The sequence below is a fragment of the Bombina bombina genome, chromosome 1 (genome assembly GCF_027579735.1).
Source record: "Bombina bombina isolate aBomBom1 chromosome 1, aBomBom1.pri, whole genome shotgun sequence".
In the NCBI taxonomy this organism is placed as follows: domain Eukaryota; kingdom Metazoa; phylum Chordata; class Amphibia; order Anura; family Bombinatoridae; genus Bombina; species Bombina bombina.
The window spans coordinates 1,028,799,121-1,028,813,457 of NC_069499.1; the positions used below are offsets into that span (position 1 = coordinate 1,028,799,121).

At 37.2% G+C, this 14,337-nt stretch overlaps 1 protein-coding gene across 3 annotated transcripts in view; it reads left to right on the forward strand.

Moving 5' to 3' along the window:
* The window catches only part of LOC128640832 (BPI fold-containing family C protein-like), a 199,319-nt gene that overhangs the window by 117,521 nt on the left and 67,461 nt on the right, over positions 1–14,337 (forward strand). Inside the window, exons 11-12 of one of the 3 annotated variants that reach the window (XM_053693258.1) lie at positions 4,959–5,029; positions 9,401–9,443. The exons of the other annotated variants lie outside the window; for them this stretch is intronic. Of the exons in view, the coding sequence (XP_053549233.1) occupies positions 4,959–5,029; positions 9,401–9,443 (114 nt within the window). The remainder of the gene's footprint in view (positions 1–4,958; positions 5,030–9,400; positions 9,444–14,337) is intronic. 3 annotated transcript variants of the gene reach the window in all.

Consider the following 14,337-nt stretch of genomic DNA (forward strand, 5'->3'; position numbering starts at 1 on the left):
GTAAATCCCCACAACTGGAGGAGGCTTCTCAATCTCCAAAAATCAAATTGTAGTAGCTGGGAAGAAAGGTATGTGGAGCAGAAAGTGGCAGGTGACATTAACTGTCCGCCTGGGAAGAGATCATTTATAGTAGTGATGCCGTGCGAGTGCTACAGCAAAGGATGTGAGTCTCTAAGGGCTCAGAGGAGGCCCGACAATGTATGAATCGGTGAGGGATGTGGAGCAATTTGGGAGAGAGATCGAATTTTATCCCAGAAGCGTAATGCTGAGAGGATTATATAGTTTTGAATGTTAAAAGAAGTTTGGGTGTGTAATTCTCTGTTGTGACCAATTAAACGAATACCGTCTTTTAAGGTTAGCGTATTCTGTGTGAGGAATGTTAATCACAAAGGTGTCCATCTTATTTACATTTAGCTTGTAATAGCTAACTGCCCTAAAGGTACGTAGGAGATCAACAAGAGCGGGAAGGGATTGGCTAGGATCGCCCAGAAAGATGGTAAGGTCGTCTGCAAACAGCGCAGTTTTTTGAGGGATTCCAGCAATTGTTACCCCTTTGATGTCTGCACTAGATCTAATTGCTTCGCCTAGGGGTTCCATAATTAGAGCAAATATTAGGGGGGACAAAGGGCATTCTTGCCTTGTCCCGTTAGTAATTGGAAAGGAGGGGGACAAAAACCCCAAACCTCTGACTGTCACTGATGGGGAAGCATACAAGGCTTTGACAGATGTGTAGTAGTGAGGAGGAAATCCAAATTTTTTAAGGACTTCGAATAAGTAAAGCCAATTAACCCTGTCAAATGCTTTTTTGGCATCGAGGGCTAAGGTAGTACAGGGTATTTTTTCACGTTTGGCTTCAAAGAAGATATTTAGAATGCATCTGGTATTGTCGGGACCTTCTCTACTTGGGGTAAATCCCACCTGGTCCCAGTCTATCGGAGAGGGAAGAATATGGTTTAGGCGGGTAGCTAAGATTTTAGCGAAGAGTTTTGTGTCCACGTTAATTAAAGAGATGGGCCTAAAATTTGTGCATATATTGGGGTCCTTACCGGGTTTTGGTATTGCCACTATGGTTGCCCCGAGGAACTTGGGGGAGAGCTCCAGACTGTCTGGAAGAGAAAACACTTTGGTAAGTAAGGTAGTGATTAGGGAACCAAATTGTTTGTAGAAAATGGCAGTGTAGCCATCTGGTCCTGGAGCTTTATGGGACTATAAAGATTTAATAGTTTGGGTGATTTCTTGCAGATTAATAGGTGCATCTAGGAAGTCTGTTTGGTCGGCAGTCAGGGTCGGGAGGGAGAGTGGATCTAAAAAATGTTTGATTGCTGAGGAGGAAGGGGCAAGGGAGTCTTGGAAGCTTTCCAAATTGTATGTCATCATAATATTTAGCAAATGCTTTACCAATGTCAGCTGGGAGTCTGACTACTCCATCGGGGTTTTAATGTAGGGTATGCAAGCATCTGCTGCTCTTTGTCTCAATTTATTGGCTAAAAGGCGGTCAGCCTTGTTCCCTTTAGAGTAGTACATTTGCTTAACTTTCTGTACTTGCCACTGCATTCTAACAGTTTCTAAATTCGCAATTTGAGATTTGATAGACTCCATTTGAGCCAGTATACCAGGGTCAAATGTAGACTTATGTTGGGAGACAAGGTTGCAAAGTTGAATATGGAGTTGTGCCAGGGTCTCTCTCTGGGTTTTCCTATGTTTGGATTGGAGTTTAAGAAATATGCCTTGAATGTAGGCTTTAAGTGAGCCCCAGAGGCAATAGTCATTTACCATATTATTATCATTGATAACGAGAAAGTGTTTAATTTCCTTCCATATTGTAGTAACATTATTTAAATCAGCAAAAAGAGATTTGGGCAACCTCCAAGGGGGCCTAGGGGCTGAGGCTATAGGGGAGTCCATTGTCACTTGTACAGGAGAGTGGTCCGACCAGGTGCAACTCGGCATTTGTGCTGTTCGAATGGAGTCTAACAGGCGCGGTTCACAGAACATAAAATCAATACGTGAATAGGAGTTATGAACCATAGACTAGTATGAGTAATCCCTAGAAGTGGAGTGCAAAGAGCGCCAAATGTCTAACAAACTGTATTGTGCTACTTTCTGCTTTATCTCACATTCAATTTTTTTTTATATAAATTATTTTTTTTAAATATTCTGTCATCATTACTCTGGTTGTTTAGTGTATTGAGAGCAGGTAGGATTACCAAGAATATTCAGCGAGACAAACACAATGTTAAACCTCATAGATGGTACACATTCTTATTGTCTGGCACATATTAATTATTATTGGTTTTGTTTTAGTGATTTAGAAGTCAAGTTACTGAGCAATAAAGAACTGTTACAGTGAACTTTCTGCTACTGTCTAGCTTACCATCAGGCTGCTAATTTATCACTATTCCTCACGTCTAGGTTTCCTGGCTGCGAACTGCACAATATCTAAGAAAGGGGATTGTTTTATTGTTTTATGGCATCTTGAGTGAAATAGGAAGTGATATTTCCCTCAATAAAATAGACTTCCTAAGATACAAGTATCATTGCTCTGAATGGGCGAGTATCACTTTTTTCCTGAGCTGTGACCCACAGGTCTGTGCTACAGTTCATATCCACTCATGCTAAAGATTAATGGAGCCCCCTGGAAACTGGTAATTTTCAGGACCAGGAAGGCCAAGTTCGCTGTAGAACTAACCCCTCTTCCCTCCATTTATCTCAGGCCCATTTATCTCAGGCAACTCTCACCCTTGAAATCTAGCATATTCTTTGATCTCCTCCTCCTCTTTCCCACCAGTGAAATTCCGTCCTGGCCACATTCCCAATATTTTTTCTGTTCCCATTCCAGGCACCTATCTTCCCTGTACTCCACATGTCCCTCTGCCCACTTCTCATATTCTACATCTAGCATATTCTAAACTACCAAAGACATGATGCATAATATCTGTGAATGTCAAAAGCAAGATGGAGAGTGATCTTTAAAGGGATAGTCAACACAATTTTTTTTTTAAAAGATAAATAACGCCTTTACTACCCATTCCCCAGCTTTGTACAACCAACATTGTTATATTAATATACTTTATACCCTTTAAACCACTAAATTTCTGCCTGTTTCTAAGCCACTAAAGACAGCCTTTTATCACATTCTTTTTCATTAGCTTTTCACAACAGGGGAGTGCTAGTTTATGTGAGCCATATAGATAGCATTGTGCTTATGCGCATGGGTTGGGCACAACACAGCATTAATTGACTTCAAATAGAAATAAATAAAAAGTTATGTGATCAGGGGGCTGTCAGAAGAGGCTTAGACACAGAGTAATCACAGAGGTAACAAGTGTATTAATATAACCATGTTTTCTGAGCAAAACTTGGGAATGGGTGATAAAGGGATTATCTATCATTTTAAACAATAAAAAAAAATGTTTTGATTGTCACTTTATTTTTTTTAATACATGACAATTTAATCACAATTGTATTAATAAATATTTTGTTTATAATTTGGAATACAAATTACATACTATTCTGCCAACACAGCAAAGTATTTCTCCCTTAGAATGTGATGAGTGATATTTTCAATTAACTCACACATTCCAGAAACAGAAAGCAATATTAAGAAGAGAAGAATTTGACTGTTGCTTTGGGTAATTACTATGTAATGAGCATGTTATCAGAGATTTAAATTACTGACCAAAAATCAATTAACCCACTTCCTGTAAAACATTTAAACGCATTAATTAAAAAGTAATATAAGCTTAAACGTGACAAATAGGAGCATAAAATTAAGTGATATCGTTTGTGTCTGCTATGAGTAATTAATCACTAAATCATCATTTAGTAATTAGCAATACTTCAACATTGCTTGCTCACTGTTTTATTTCTTATTGGTTCTTTTGTAAGTCCATATATACAGGTTTATATCACTGATCCATTCCAGTGTTTGACTCCATCTTGTGGGTAATATAGGTACTATGGTTTTATGTCTAGATAAGTGGCTATGTTTTACTTTTTCTTTTGGATTTGGTTATGTTAACTCAAAGTGGAATGCTTGTTCATCATAAAATCATTTATTTGTACATTTTTACATCTGTGTAATAAACTAGGGTTATTATACTCCTGAAGCCACAATAGAAGCAATACTAGATATGTTTTGGTTTTCATGTTGTATTTGATGTCTTTATATTTCTAGCTATGTGTCATCCTACCCACCTGCATGCATACTGTAATATTTAAGGACAACAGAAAAAACAAGCAATAAAATATAGAAAATATTCAGAAATCAAATTATATTATACTCTTTCTAGAAAATATTTTTTTTTTATTTTGGTAGCGAATGTATATAAACTGCATAAAATATATTTTAGCAATACTAGATTAAATTAAGTATGTTCAATAGTGCTGATAGATGTATAGATAGACATATCGACAGACAGACAGATAGATAGATGAAGAGACAGACAACGATAGACAGAGAGCAAAAGATAGACAGACAGACAGGTAGACAGATAGACAGACAGATAGATAGATAGATGAAGAGACAGACAACGATAGACAGAGAGAGAAAGATAGACAGACAGACAGGTAGAGATAGACAGATAGATAGATAGATGATAGATAAACTATGTTTTTACCCAATGTTTAAAGGGTCATTGAAGTAATTGATTATTTTTAAAAAAAATGATAATCCTGTGTTTTAAAAAAATATTAAAAAAAGCAATCCATATATCCCTTGGGATGAGATTTCCACAAAAGTTCATCACTTTTAGTTTCAAAATCAAAATAAACTGCTGTAACATCACCCTTTTCCATACAATGCTAAACCATAATAATTTTAAACTGTGATCAATGGTATTAGTATTTCTTAAAACCTGCTAGTGTAAGTAAAAAGTTGAATTTGGACACAAAATGTACATTACTAATCTGATGTAAAACTTTCAACAAGCTGTTTTATTTTGTTCTTATTTCTAAAGGCAGCAAATCTAACTGTTAACACTCTGCACCTCTCTGACTTGAATTTGGCTGCTTCATTTACTATGGAAAGGTAATCAACATATTTAAAGGTACTAATTTCACTAAACACAGTAGAATAGCATAATAAATAAATGCATAATAAATAGATAATGCAAAAAGCACTAAGTTTGAATTTAACATGAGTAGTAAATTTTGTTTGTCACATTTCAAAGTTAGTTTTATTTTCCTTCTCAGTACATCATGTGACAGCCATCAGCCAATCACAAAATGCATATACGTATATTCTTTGAATCTTGCACATGCTCAGTAGGAGCCTGTCACCATTAGACCTGAGATATGGCAAATTAAACCTCAGACCTATTGTTGTGGGTAAGTTAGATATACGAAGAATAGCTGATGCTAGGTAAATAATAGAACCAACAGTGTCTGGGAGGCAGTATATATTAGATGATATAGTGTGAAGCAAATGTATAGGACCCTGAAGAAAGCACAGGTACTGGCCCCAGTTTAATGTAAACAAATGTATATAATGTGTATAAACAGCTGCCCTTAAGATTTTGGGCTCCATGTACTAAGCCGTCAATTCATCCGGCATTGTAGACGCGGAAAAACTCGCCGTTACTCGCCGCGGGCGAAATGGTATCCGCTGTCGCTATGTACTAATAATCCCCCAATAAATAGACAAGTCTAGCCCGCAGCGAGCAGTGGCGGATTATTGATAAATTTGATGCCTCGCTCGCCGCGACTAAGCTGATGTACTTAACTTTCAGTTGAATTGTCTGGCCAATTATTAACACGTGACATGCAAGGTGTCACGAACATCATAGTAGTCGCGGGAATAGAATTTTGCTCCTATAAAAGTTCAACTTATCTAAACAACTTTATTATTGTTCAAAATTTTTTGAAGAGTGATAACAGAGCGTTATTTTTGTAATATTTATTTACAATTTGGATATGGCTTCATCTGGATCTGATAATATATAAATATTAATATAAAAATAATTATAAAGATTGACAACTATACAATACAAATTTAAAATATAGATTACTCTTTAATTACAGTCAACAAATTGGGCGCAATTTATGTACATGGAAATGAGAGACAAATTAGACGCCAGTTATGCTGTAAGTACAATGCTGATATTACTGCCTTTTATATATGTCTAGACTGGCGTCTAGATTGACTATCCTATTGTTTTGTACCTTGAAATTGTAGCGAGCCGACAAATAGATTTTTTAGTACATTCGTTTTTGGCGAGTTGGTGGTCAAATGTGTCTAATTACAGTGAAAAATGGAGAGGTAGCGAGGTTTGGCGGATAAGTACGCTCGCAATTTTAAAGATGCGAGTTTGAACATAGTTGACGACTTTGTACATATCAGTTTGCCTGTTTTGACGCGAGATTTATTGCGGGTAGCTCGCTGACTGCTTAGTACATGGAGCCCTTAATCTTGATGCTGCAACACTGATACTAAGGGGTAGATTTTTCATGGTGCGGACAGACATGATCCGCTGGTGAACTGCTTGTGCAATGCCGTCCCCTGCAGATTCACGACCAATCGGCTGCTAGCAGGGGGCGTCAATCAACTTGATCATATGTGATCGGGCAGATTGATGTCCACAGCCTCAGAGCAGGCGGACAAGTTAATGAGCAGGGATCTTAAGACCGCTGCTTCTTAACTCCTGTTTCAGCTGCATCAAGCTTCGTTTGGAGCTTGATGGATTGAGCCCTATGTATCTAATGAAATAATCACAGCTGCAAGCGTAGCAAACTGCTACATAGCTAATTGCAAATGTATCCAAAAAATATTACGATATGCTTGAAAATTTAGCACTTAATCTCCTTGCCCAATTTTTATGGGACTAAAGTGCTGCTGTTAAAATGCTTAAATGATACCACGGTTTGTTGCTATATATACGTTTGACTCCCAGTACACAGGGATTTGGTTAAATAAATTCTAGCATAGTGCTTGAAATAGAAAATCAACTAGTTTTGCGGTTAAAATATAACTATAATTGCTGTCTGATCATAGAACATTTTAAAACAAATAAGAGAGACCCATTCCTCTCCCTCCCATCCTTGACATGTTTCTCCTGCCGGCTTTCTCAAAAACGTATATATAGCAGCAAACTGTGGTATCATTTTAGCACTTTAACAGCAGCACTTTAGCCCCATAAAAATTGTGCAAGGAGATTAACTGCTACTTTCAAGCATATCGTATTATTTTTTTATACATTTGCAATTAGATAAGTAGCAGTTTGCTATGATTGCAGCCGTGATTATTTCATTAGATACTTAGTATCATAGCGTTGCAGCTTCAATATTAAATCTCAAGGGCAGCTGTTTATACACATTATATACATTTATACACATTATATACATTTATACACATTATATACATTTGCTTACATTAAACTGAGCCAGTACCTGTGCTTTCTTCAGTGTCCTATACATTTGCTACACACTATATCATCTGATATATACTGCATCCCAGACACTGTTGGTTCTATTATTTACTTAGCATCAGCTATTCTTCTTATATCAAGATTACCCACAACAATAGGTCTGAGGTTTAATTTGCCATCTCAGGTCTAATGGTCATAGGCTGTTTTATTAAACAATTTCCCCTGATTTTAACCAAACAAATAAAGTCACACCAAACACTACATATACACTATACTATTCTTGCACTATGGAATAAGAGAGTGCTACAAGTGTATTCTTTTGTAATTAGTGGATTCTTTACCACTAATGTTTTGTGTAGTTAATTTATTTTAATACACAGCACCTCACAGCTATATATTGATATTAAAATTATTTATATTAGTGTACAACTATTCCACTAGGTGGTGCCATTGGTTTTGTCTGTTTATATTATACGATGCCTATTGACAAGTATTTTAATTCATCTAATCTTTATAAATGGTTACCAAGGATTATGCAAATTTATGTTTAATATAAACATTGGCATATTCATGAACATAAAGACTGAAGATTTTTAGGCCCCTAGGCCTGCTACAGCAGAGACCTTGTGCTCTTATGGTGAATATGATTGTATCATGCAGTGCTTACATGCTGCTACAATATGCTGCCCCTTTCACCCAACAAATGCATATCTGCGCCAGACAGAGGAAAATCAAGCTACTTACTATATCACCCCAACATTGGGCTAGATTACAAGTAGTGTGCAAGCAACAGCAAAGGGAGCGCTATCTGTCATGTGACCTTGCACAAAGAATAAGCACAATCTGGTATTACATATTTTAACAAAAGCATCTTAATGCGGTCAAAACATAAAAGCACCCTATACTTTGATTGTTTAGTTTAGGAAGCAGTATTATCTCTTATTAGAAATGTTGCACTCAAGAGAAATCCAAAATACAATTGTAAAATGTAGAGCTTTTAAGACCTGAATTAAATCATTATTCTTAGTAGTATAGCACACAACTACATCAAGAACTCCACTACTTACACACCATAAACTTAGTGTACCATTGGCTTAGTGCTCAAGCAACTTACAACATCAGTTTTACTGTGTGTCCCCATAGATTTGCATTAAGTGAGGGATTTAACACACCCACGTTATCTCACATGTAGACATTAGCGGGCCTTAGACTAATGCTCAATTGCTAAAAAATAACTTTGGACTTGTAATAGAGCAAAAATAGAAGCACTATTAATAGTGCTTGTGCGATGTTATAACACAACAGCACTGATTTTTTTTTGCACTCCACTCTAGAGCATTATGAGTAATGTCACTCGATCTCTATCTCTGCTTGGCACAGACATGCATTTGCTGTATGTGTACAGTCTTTCAGGAGCACATCAGGGTGCATGAAGGAATCATATTTTCCTCTTAGGCAGCAAGTATCATCCAAGGGCAGAGAAGTATGAACGTGACCCTGCTGAGAAGGGGGTAAACTCCTGCTCAGATGGTATTACTAGCAGCAAAGATGTTAACAATATAAAGGGTTAATCCTTGCACTATGTATTACTTGGTGTAAGTTGGGTTAAATTCTTACACCATGTATGATGTTACTGGTTATACACTTTCATTATGTGTGTTAATGACAGAACGTGTTAAAGCCCTGCTTTGTGTACATTCTGTTTAGTTCTAACATAAGAGAGTTAATGAACTGCTAAATACGATATAAAACTGACAGGGGTGAAGAGTGAGGAGAGGCACATTTCTGCATGCCTAGGTCAGCTCAAAACCTATATCACTGAACATATATATTTAAAAAATAAATAAAACCATGGGAATTCAGTAAAAAAACGGTTTACAATGCTGTAAGTTCCCATTTAAATACAGATGAATGTGAACCTTTCCTATCTTAATTTATTTGCCTATCTATCCTTGATCTATCTATCTATCGTTCTATCTATCTATCTATCTATCTATCAAAACACATACCTCAAAATTATGAATCTATTTTTGTAGCTTGAAATTCAGCAACTACAAGAGTTCTGTGGGCATTATTGATGTAAGTATAAGTCTGTATGAAACAATAGGATAATTCTATGTAATGTATCAAAAGATTTAACAATGTTTATAGTCATTGAACACCCAGCAGTGCTGTGCTGGGTCAGTGTTTGATGGGGTAATGTCTTTTTGAGCAGGTTTTGAATGGTCACTTATGACTGGGAAATAAATTGGGGATGAAATAACAGAGCTACCAGATAAGGGCCAATCCAAAACAATGTCATATGCAATTAATGTTTAAATTAATTTAAAATTGCAATTTACAGCACTTTGAAAACACAGAGCAGTCTAGGAAACAACTCTTGGAAACATATTTCAATATGTTAACCAAAAGTTTATATGTAAACATGCCTGTTTATTATTTTGACCAATCAATATCAAGTATGTAAAATGGTCAGGAAAACTGCAGCATACTTATGAATGAAGAATTGACCCCAATTTTATTTGAGGATTAAAAAAACTCAGACTTTAAGCTGTTTGCAATGAACAAATCAAACAAAAGCAATTGAAATAGCTCAACACAATGAATGCTTCAAGAAGTTTCCCCAAATTCAATCAAAAATGCAACTTTTAATGAATTCTGCAGTCTCAAAATTATTCAACTCCTTCATGGCAAGCATCTTTAGTACTTAGTAGAGCACCCTTTTGCTGCTATGCCCTGCTGCAAAGAGATGCATAGACAGACACCAGCTTCTGGCAATGTTCCTGAGGAATCTTAGCCCATTCCTCATGAGCAATGGCCTCCAGCTCAGTAATATTCTTGGGTTTGTGTGCTGCAAGCGTCTTCTTCAAATCCCACCACAGATTTTCTATGGGGTACAAGTCAGATGACTGTGATGGCCACTGTAGAATCTTCCAGGACTTCTTCTGCAACCAAGCCTTGGTAGCATTTAAGGTAGGCTTGGGATCATTGTCCTGTTGGAAGGTCCAATGACACCCAAGCTTCAGCTTCCTCACAGAGGGCATGATGTTTTCTTTAAAATAATTCTTGATACTTTAATGAAACCATCTTGCCATCCACAAACTACAGGTTTCAAGTGCCAGTGGATGCAATGCAGCCCCAGAGCATCCCCGAGCCACCACCATGTTCTTTTCAGCTTATGTTTCATTCTTCCTCCAGTCATACTGCTGATCCATCTGGCCAAAAAGTTTTGTTTCATTGCTCCACAGAACAGAATCCCTAAACATTTGTGGCTTGTTAATATGATTTTGAGCATATTGGAGCAAACTTTTCTTGTGCTTTTGGGTCAGTAGTGGTATAGGTCTTGAAGTTCTGGCATGAAACCTTATGTGTTTAGTACTTGCCTTACCACGCAAACTAAAACCTCAGTGCCTGTTGCAGTCACTTAAGTTTTTTTCTCAAACTGCCTTCTCAGAAATCTGGTTGCAGCCATTGGTAGCTTCCTTTTTATGCCCCGTCCAGGTAGTGTAACCACTGTTCCCTTAACTTTGAACATGCAAACTATGCTTCCCACTGTGTCTCTAGGAACATTCAGTGCCTTCACTATCTTTTCGTATCCTGTTCCTTTTTTGTGAAGGGCGATGATCTCTTCTCTTAACTTTTTGGACCATTCTTTTGACTTAGCCATATTTCTAACATGAAATCAAATGTGACACTGAACAAACCCCTAGACAGTTCAGATATTACATGTCTTCTAGCTCAAGCACACCTGGTGCAACTAATGAAGCCCTTGATCAGTTGCATCAGGTGTGCTTGAGACAACACCTGTTTTGCATATTTGTGATGTTGTGAGGGATTCTATTCAGGGGGTTGAATAATTCTGAGACTGAAAAATTAATTAAAAGTTGCATTTTTGGTTGAATTTGGGAAAAACACTTGAAGCATTCATTGTGTTGAGCTATTTCAATTGCTTTTGTTTGATTTGTTCATTGCAAACAGCTGTAATTTATTTAGATTGTAAGTTCCCATGGGAACAGGGCTCCCAATTCCCCCTGTATTTGTTTGTTAAATTTTGTCTGGTGTCTCATATTGTACTGTCCTTTTTACCTTTGTTACCCATGGACAGCGCTGCAGAACCTGTTGGCGCTTTATAAATAAAGACTAATAATAATAATAATGTCTGTACATTTTTACAATAAACCTGATTTGCAATGGGGGTTGAATCATTTTGATTACAACTAGTAAGTCACTAAAATTGAGCTACTGATTATTCTTCTGTTGTGGCAGACTTGTCACATGGTGTCTGCTCTGAGGTTTGGAAGGAGTAGAGACCAGAGGGTACACAGGTATGTTTGTAATCTATAGGTGTCAGTAGATGGTAGATAGATGGATGATGAGGAGTTGATGGCAGATTCTGCTGAGAGTCAGTGCTGAGGATAATTCTTTTCACCTGCGGGTATCTTTAATACAGGAAATCATGACCCAATTTGTTGCCTTTCATCATCCTGTGCCCAGAGGTTTTAAGCAAAACAGTGCCAGGTGGATGCATGTAATTCATGGTTTTTAAAGGATAAGAAAATGGGAAAAAGGGTGATCATGGCCAAGAGTGCCAGCTCTTAAAGGTAGCATTAAGGTGCCTGAATACTGGTGGATAAAATGACTGATACATCTGTTACTGCTGATTAATTTGGGCTTTCTAGGTTGAGAAGGTGGAGCAGGACTCACAGAAGGCTCCTGGGTGGTGGTACCAGGCATCAGGACCTTGAAGTGACAGCTACAAAAAGTACTCAGTACACGAATACAGCCAGGGTTGTTGGCCTAATAGTTAGTAGCGTGTTGGGTTCTTAGACACTAGGTGGGGGGTTTCACCTGTTTTTCTATTGCAGGACCAGCATGTCCGCTCACAAAGCAGGGACCTTGTTCAAAGGGTTCACCCACCAGAATGTCTGGAAGTAGGTCAAAGTCAAGATCCTTCCCTTGCAGGTGAAACAGTGCCAAAATCACTCACAGTTTACTTTTATCAGCTACCTGAAGGGCTAATGTAACTGCAGGTGAGACTTGTCCTCAGGCCCAGAATGTGGAATGTCCAGTTTGATCTCCATCAGCAAAAGTAGTTATTTGCTCAGTGTGGCCTGTGCTTCCATTCTATGGAAAAACAGCCATCCTAGGGGGTCATACATTGCAGGAAATGTTGAGTAGTCAATGTCAGTGGATTCTGCTAGGACAGGTGAATATAAGTCAATGTGGAGATTTTTTGAATTGAGCGTTTTTGATACAGCAATGTTGAGATTATGTATAATCAAAGAAAAGATTTGGAAAACACAGTATACAGAGCTTTTTTTTTGTTTTTGCTGGACCATTATCTTGTTGTTGTTGGTGGATCCTAAGAAGGACTTATTAAAAAGAAAGAAGATCAGTGCACTTTTATAATCATTCTAAGATGTTTATAATTTGCTTTGTTATGAATGAAAATGATCTTGCTTCAAGGAGCTCCTTCTTTTGTTACCTTGTGAAAGTGCTGCCACTCAATTTACTAATGGGGGTATGGCTTGGTGGTCTTATGAAAACAATTACATCAGTGTTTGGTGGTTAAGACTGACATGAAGTGGGATGATCAGAACTGGGGTCTTTGGTTACAAATTATGACTGCACTTAGAGCTTCCCAGATTAGTGACCTTGCTAGCTCCTTTTAAAAAAGTTTTTTTGTTTTTTATTCAATGAGGGTCATCGTAAGTAGAGAGCACTTTATAGGTTCTTTAATGAATGTTCAGTTACCCAGAAGGGGTAAGCAAATGTAGATCCAAAAAGCATGGCACCCAGGTTAAGCCAGTACATTAGGAAGCATGGGTGTTAAGATTGGGCTTTGTTGTTGTCATGTGATTTTGTCATTCCAAGTTCAAATGATACGCCTAGATTACGAGTTTTTGTCGGTAATGGTGTGTGGGGCTAACAAGCATTTTTTTCTCACCGCTCACTTAAAACAACTCTGGTATTATAGGTTTTTACAAACCCGGCGTTAGCCTCAGAAAAGTGAGCGGAGAGCAAAATTTTGCTCCACATCTCACTGCAATACCAGTGCTGCTTATGGTATAGGTGAGCTGGCTAAACGTGCTCGTGCACGATTTCCCCATAGGAATCAATGGGGGAGAGCTGGCTGAAAAAAAGTCTAACACCTGCAAAAAAGCAGTGTTCAGCCTCTAATGCAGCCCCATTGATTCCTCTGGGGAAATACATTTTATGTCTACACCTAACAGCCTAACATGAACCCTGAGTCTAAACACCCCTTATATTATACTTATTAACCCTTAATCTGCTGCCCCGACATCGCCGACACCTGCATTATATTATTAACCCCTAATCTGCCACTCCGGACACCGCCGCCACCTACATTATGCCTATGAACCCCTAATCTGCTGCCCCTAACATCGCCAACACCTACTTTTTATTTATTAACCCCTACTCTGCCACTGCCAACGTCGCCGCCACTATAATAAATATATTAACCATTAAATCTATGTCTAACCCTAACCCTAACACCCCCCCTAACTTAAAAATAATTGAAATACATCTAAATAAAATTACTATTATTAACTAAATTATTCCTATTTAAAACTAAATACTTACCTATAAAATAAACCATAAAATAGCTACAATATAACTAATAATTACATTGTAGCTATCTCATTGTTTATTTTTATTTTACAGGCAAGTTTGTAATTAGTTTAACTAGGTAGAATAGTTACTAAATAGTTATTAACTATTTACTAACTACCTAGTTCAAATAAATACAAATTTACCTGTAAAATAAAACCTAACCTGAGTTACAATAACACCTAACATTACAACAATTAAATAAATTCCCTACATTAAATACAATTAAATAAATTAAATAAAATTAGCTAAATTACCAAAAAAAGTACGAAAAAACACTAAATTACAGAAAATAATAAAATAATTACAATCATTTTAAACTAATTACACCTAATCTAATCCC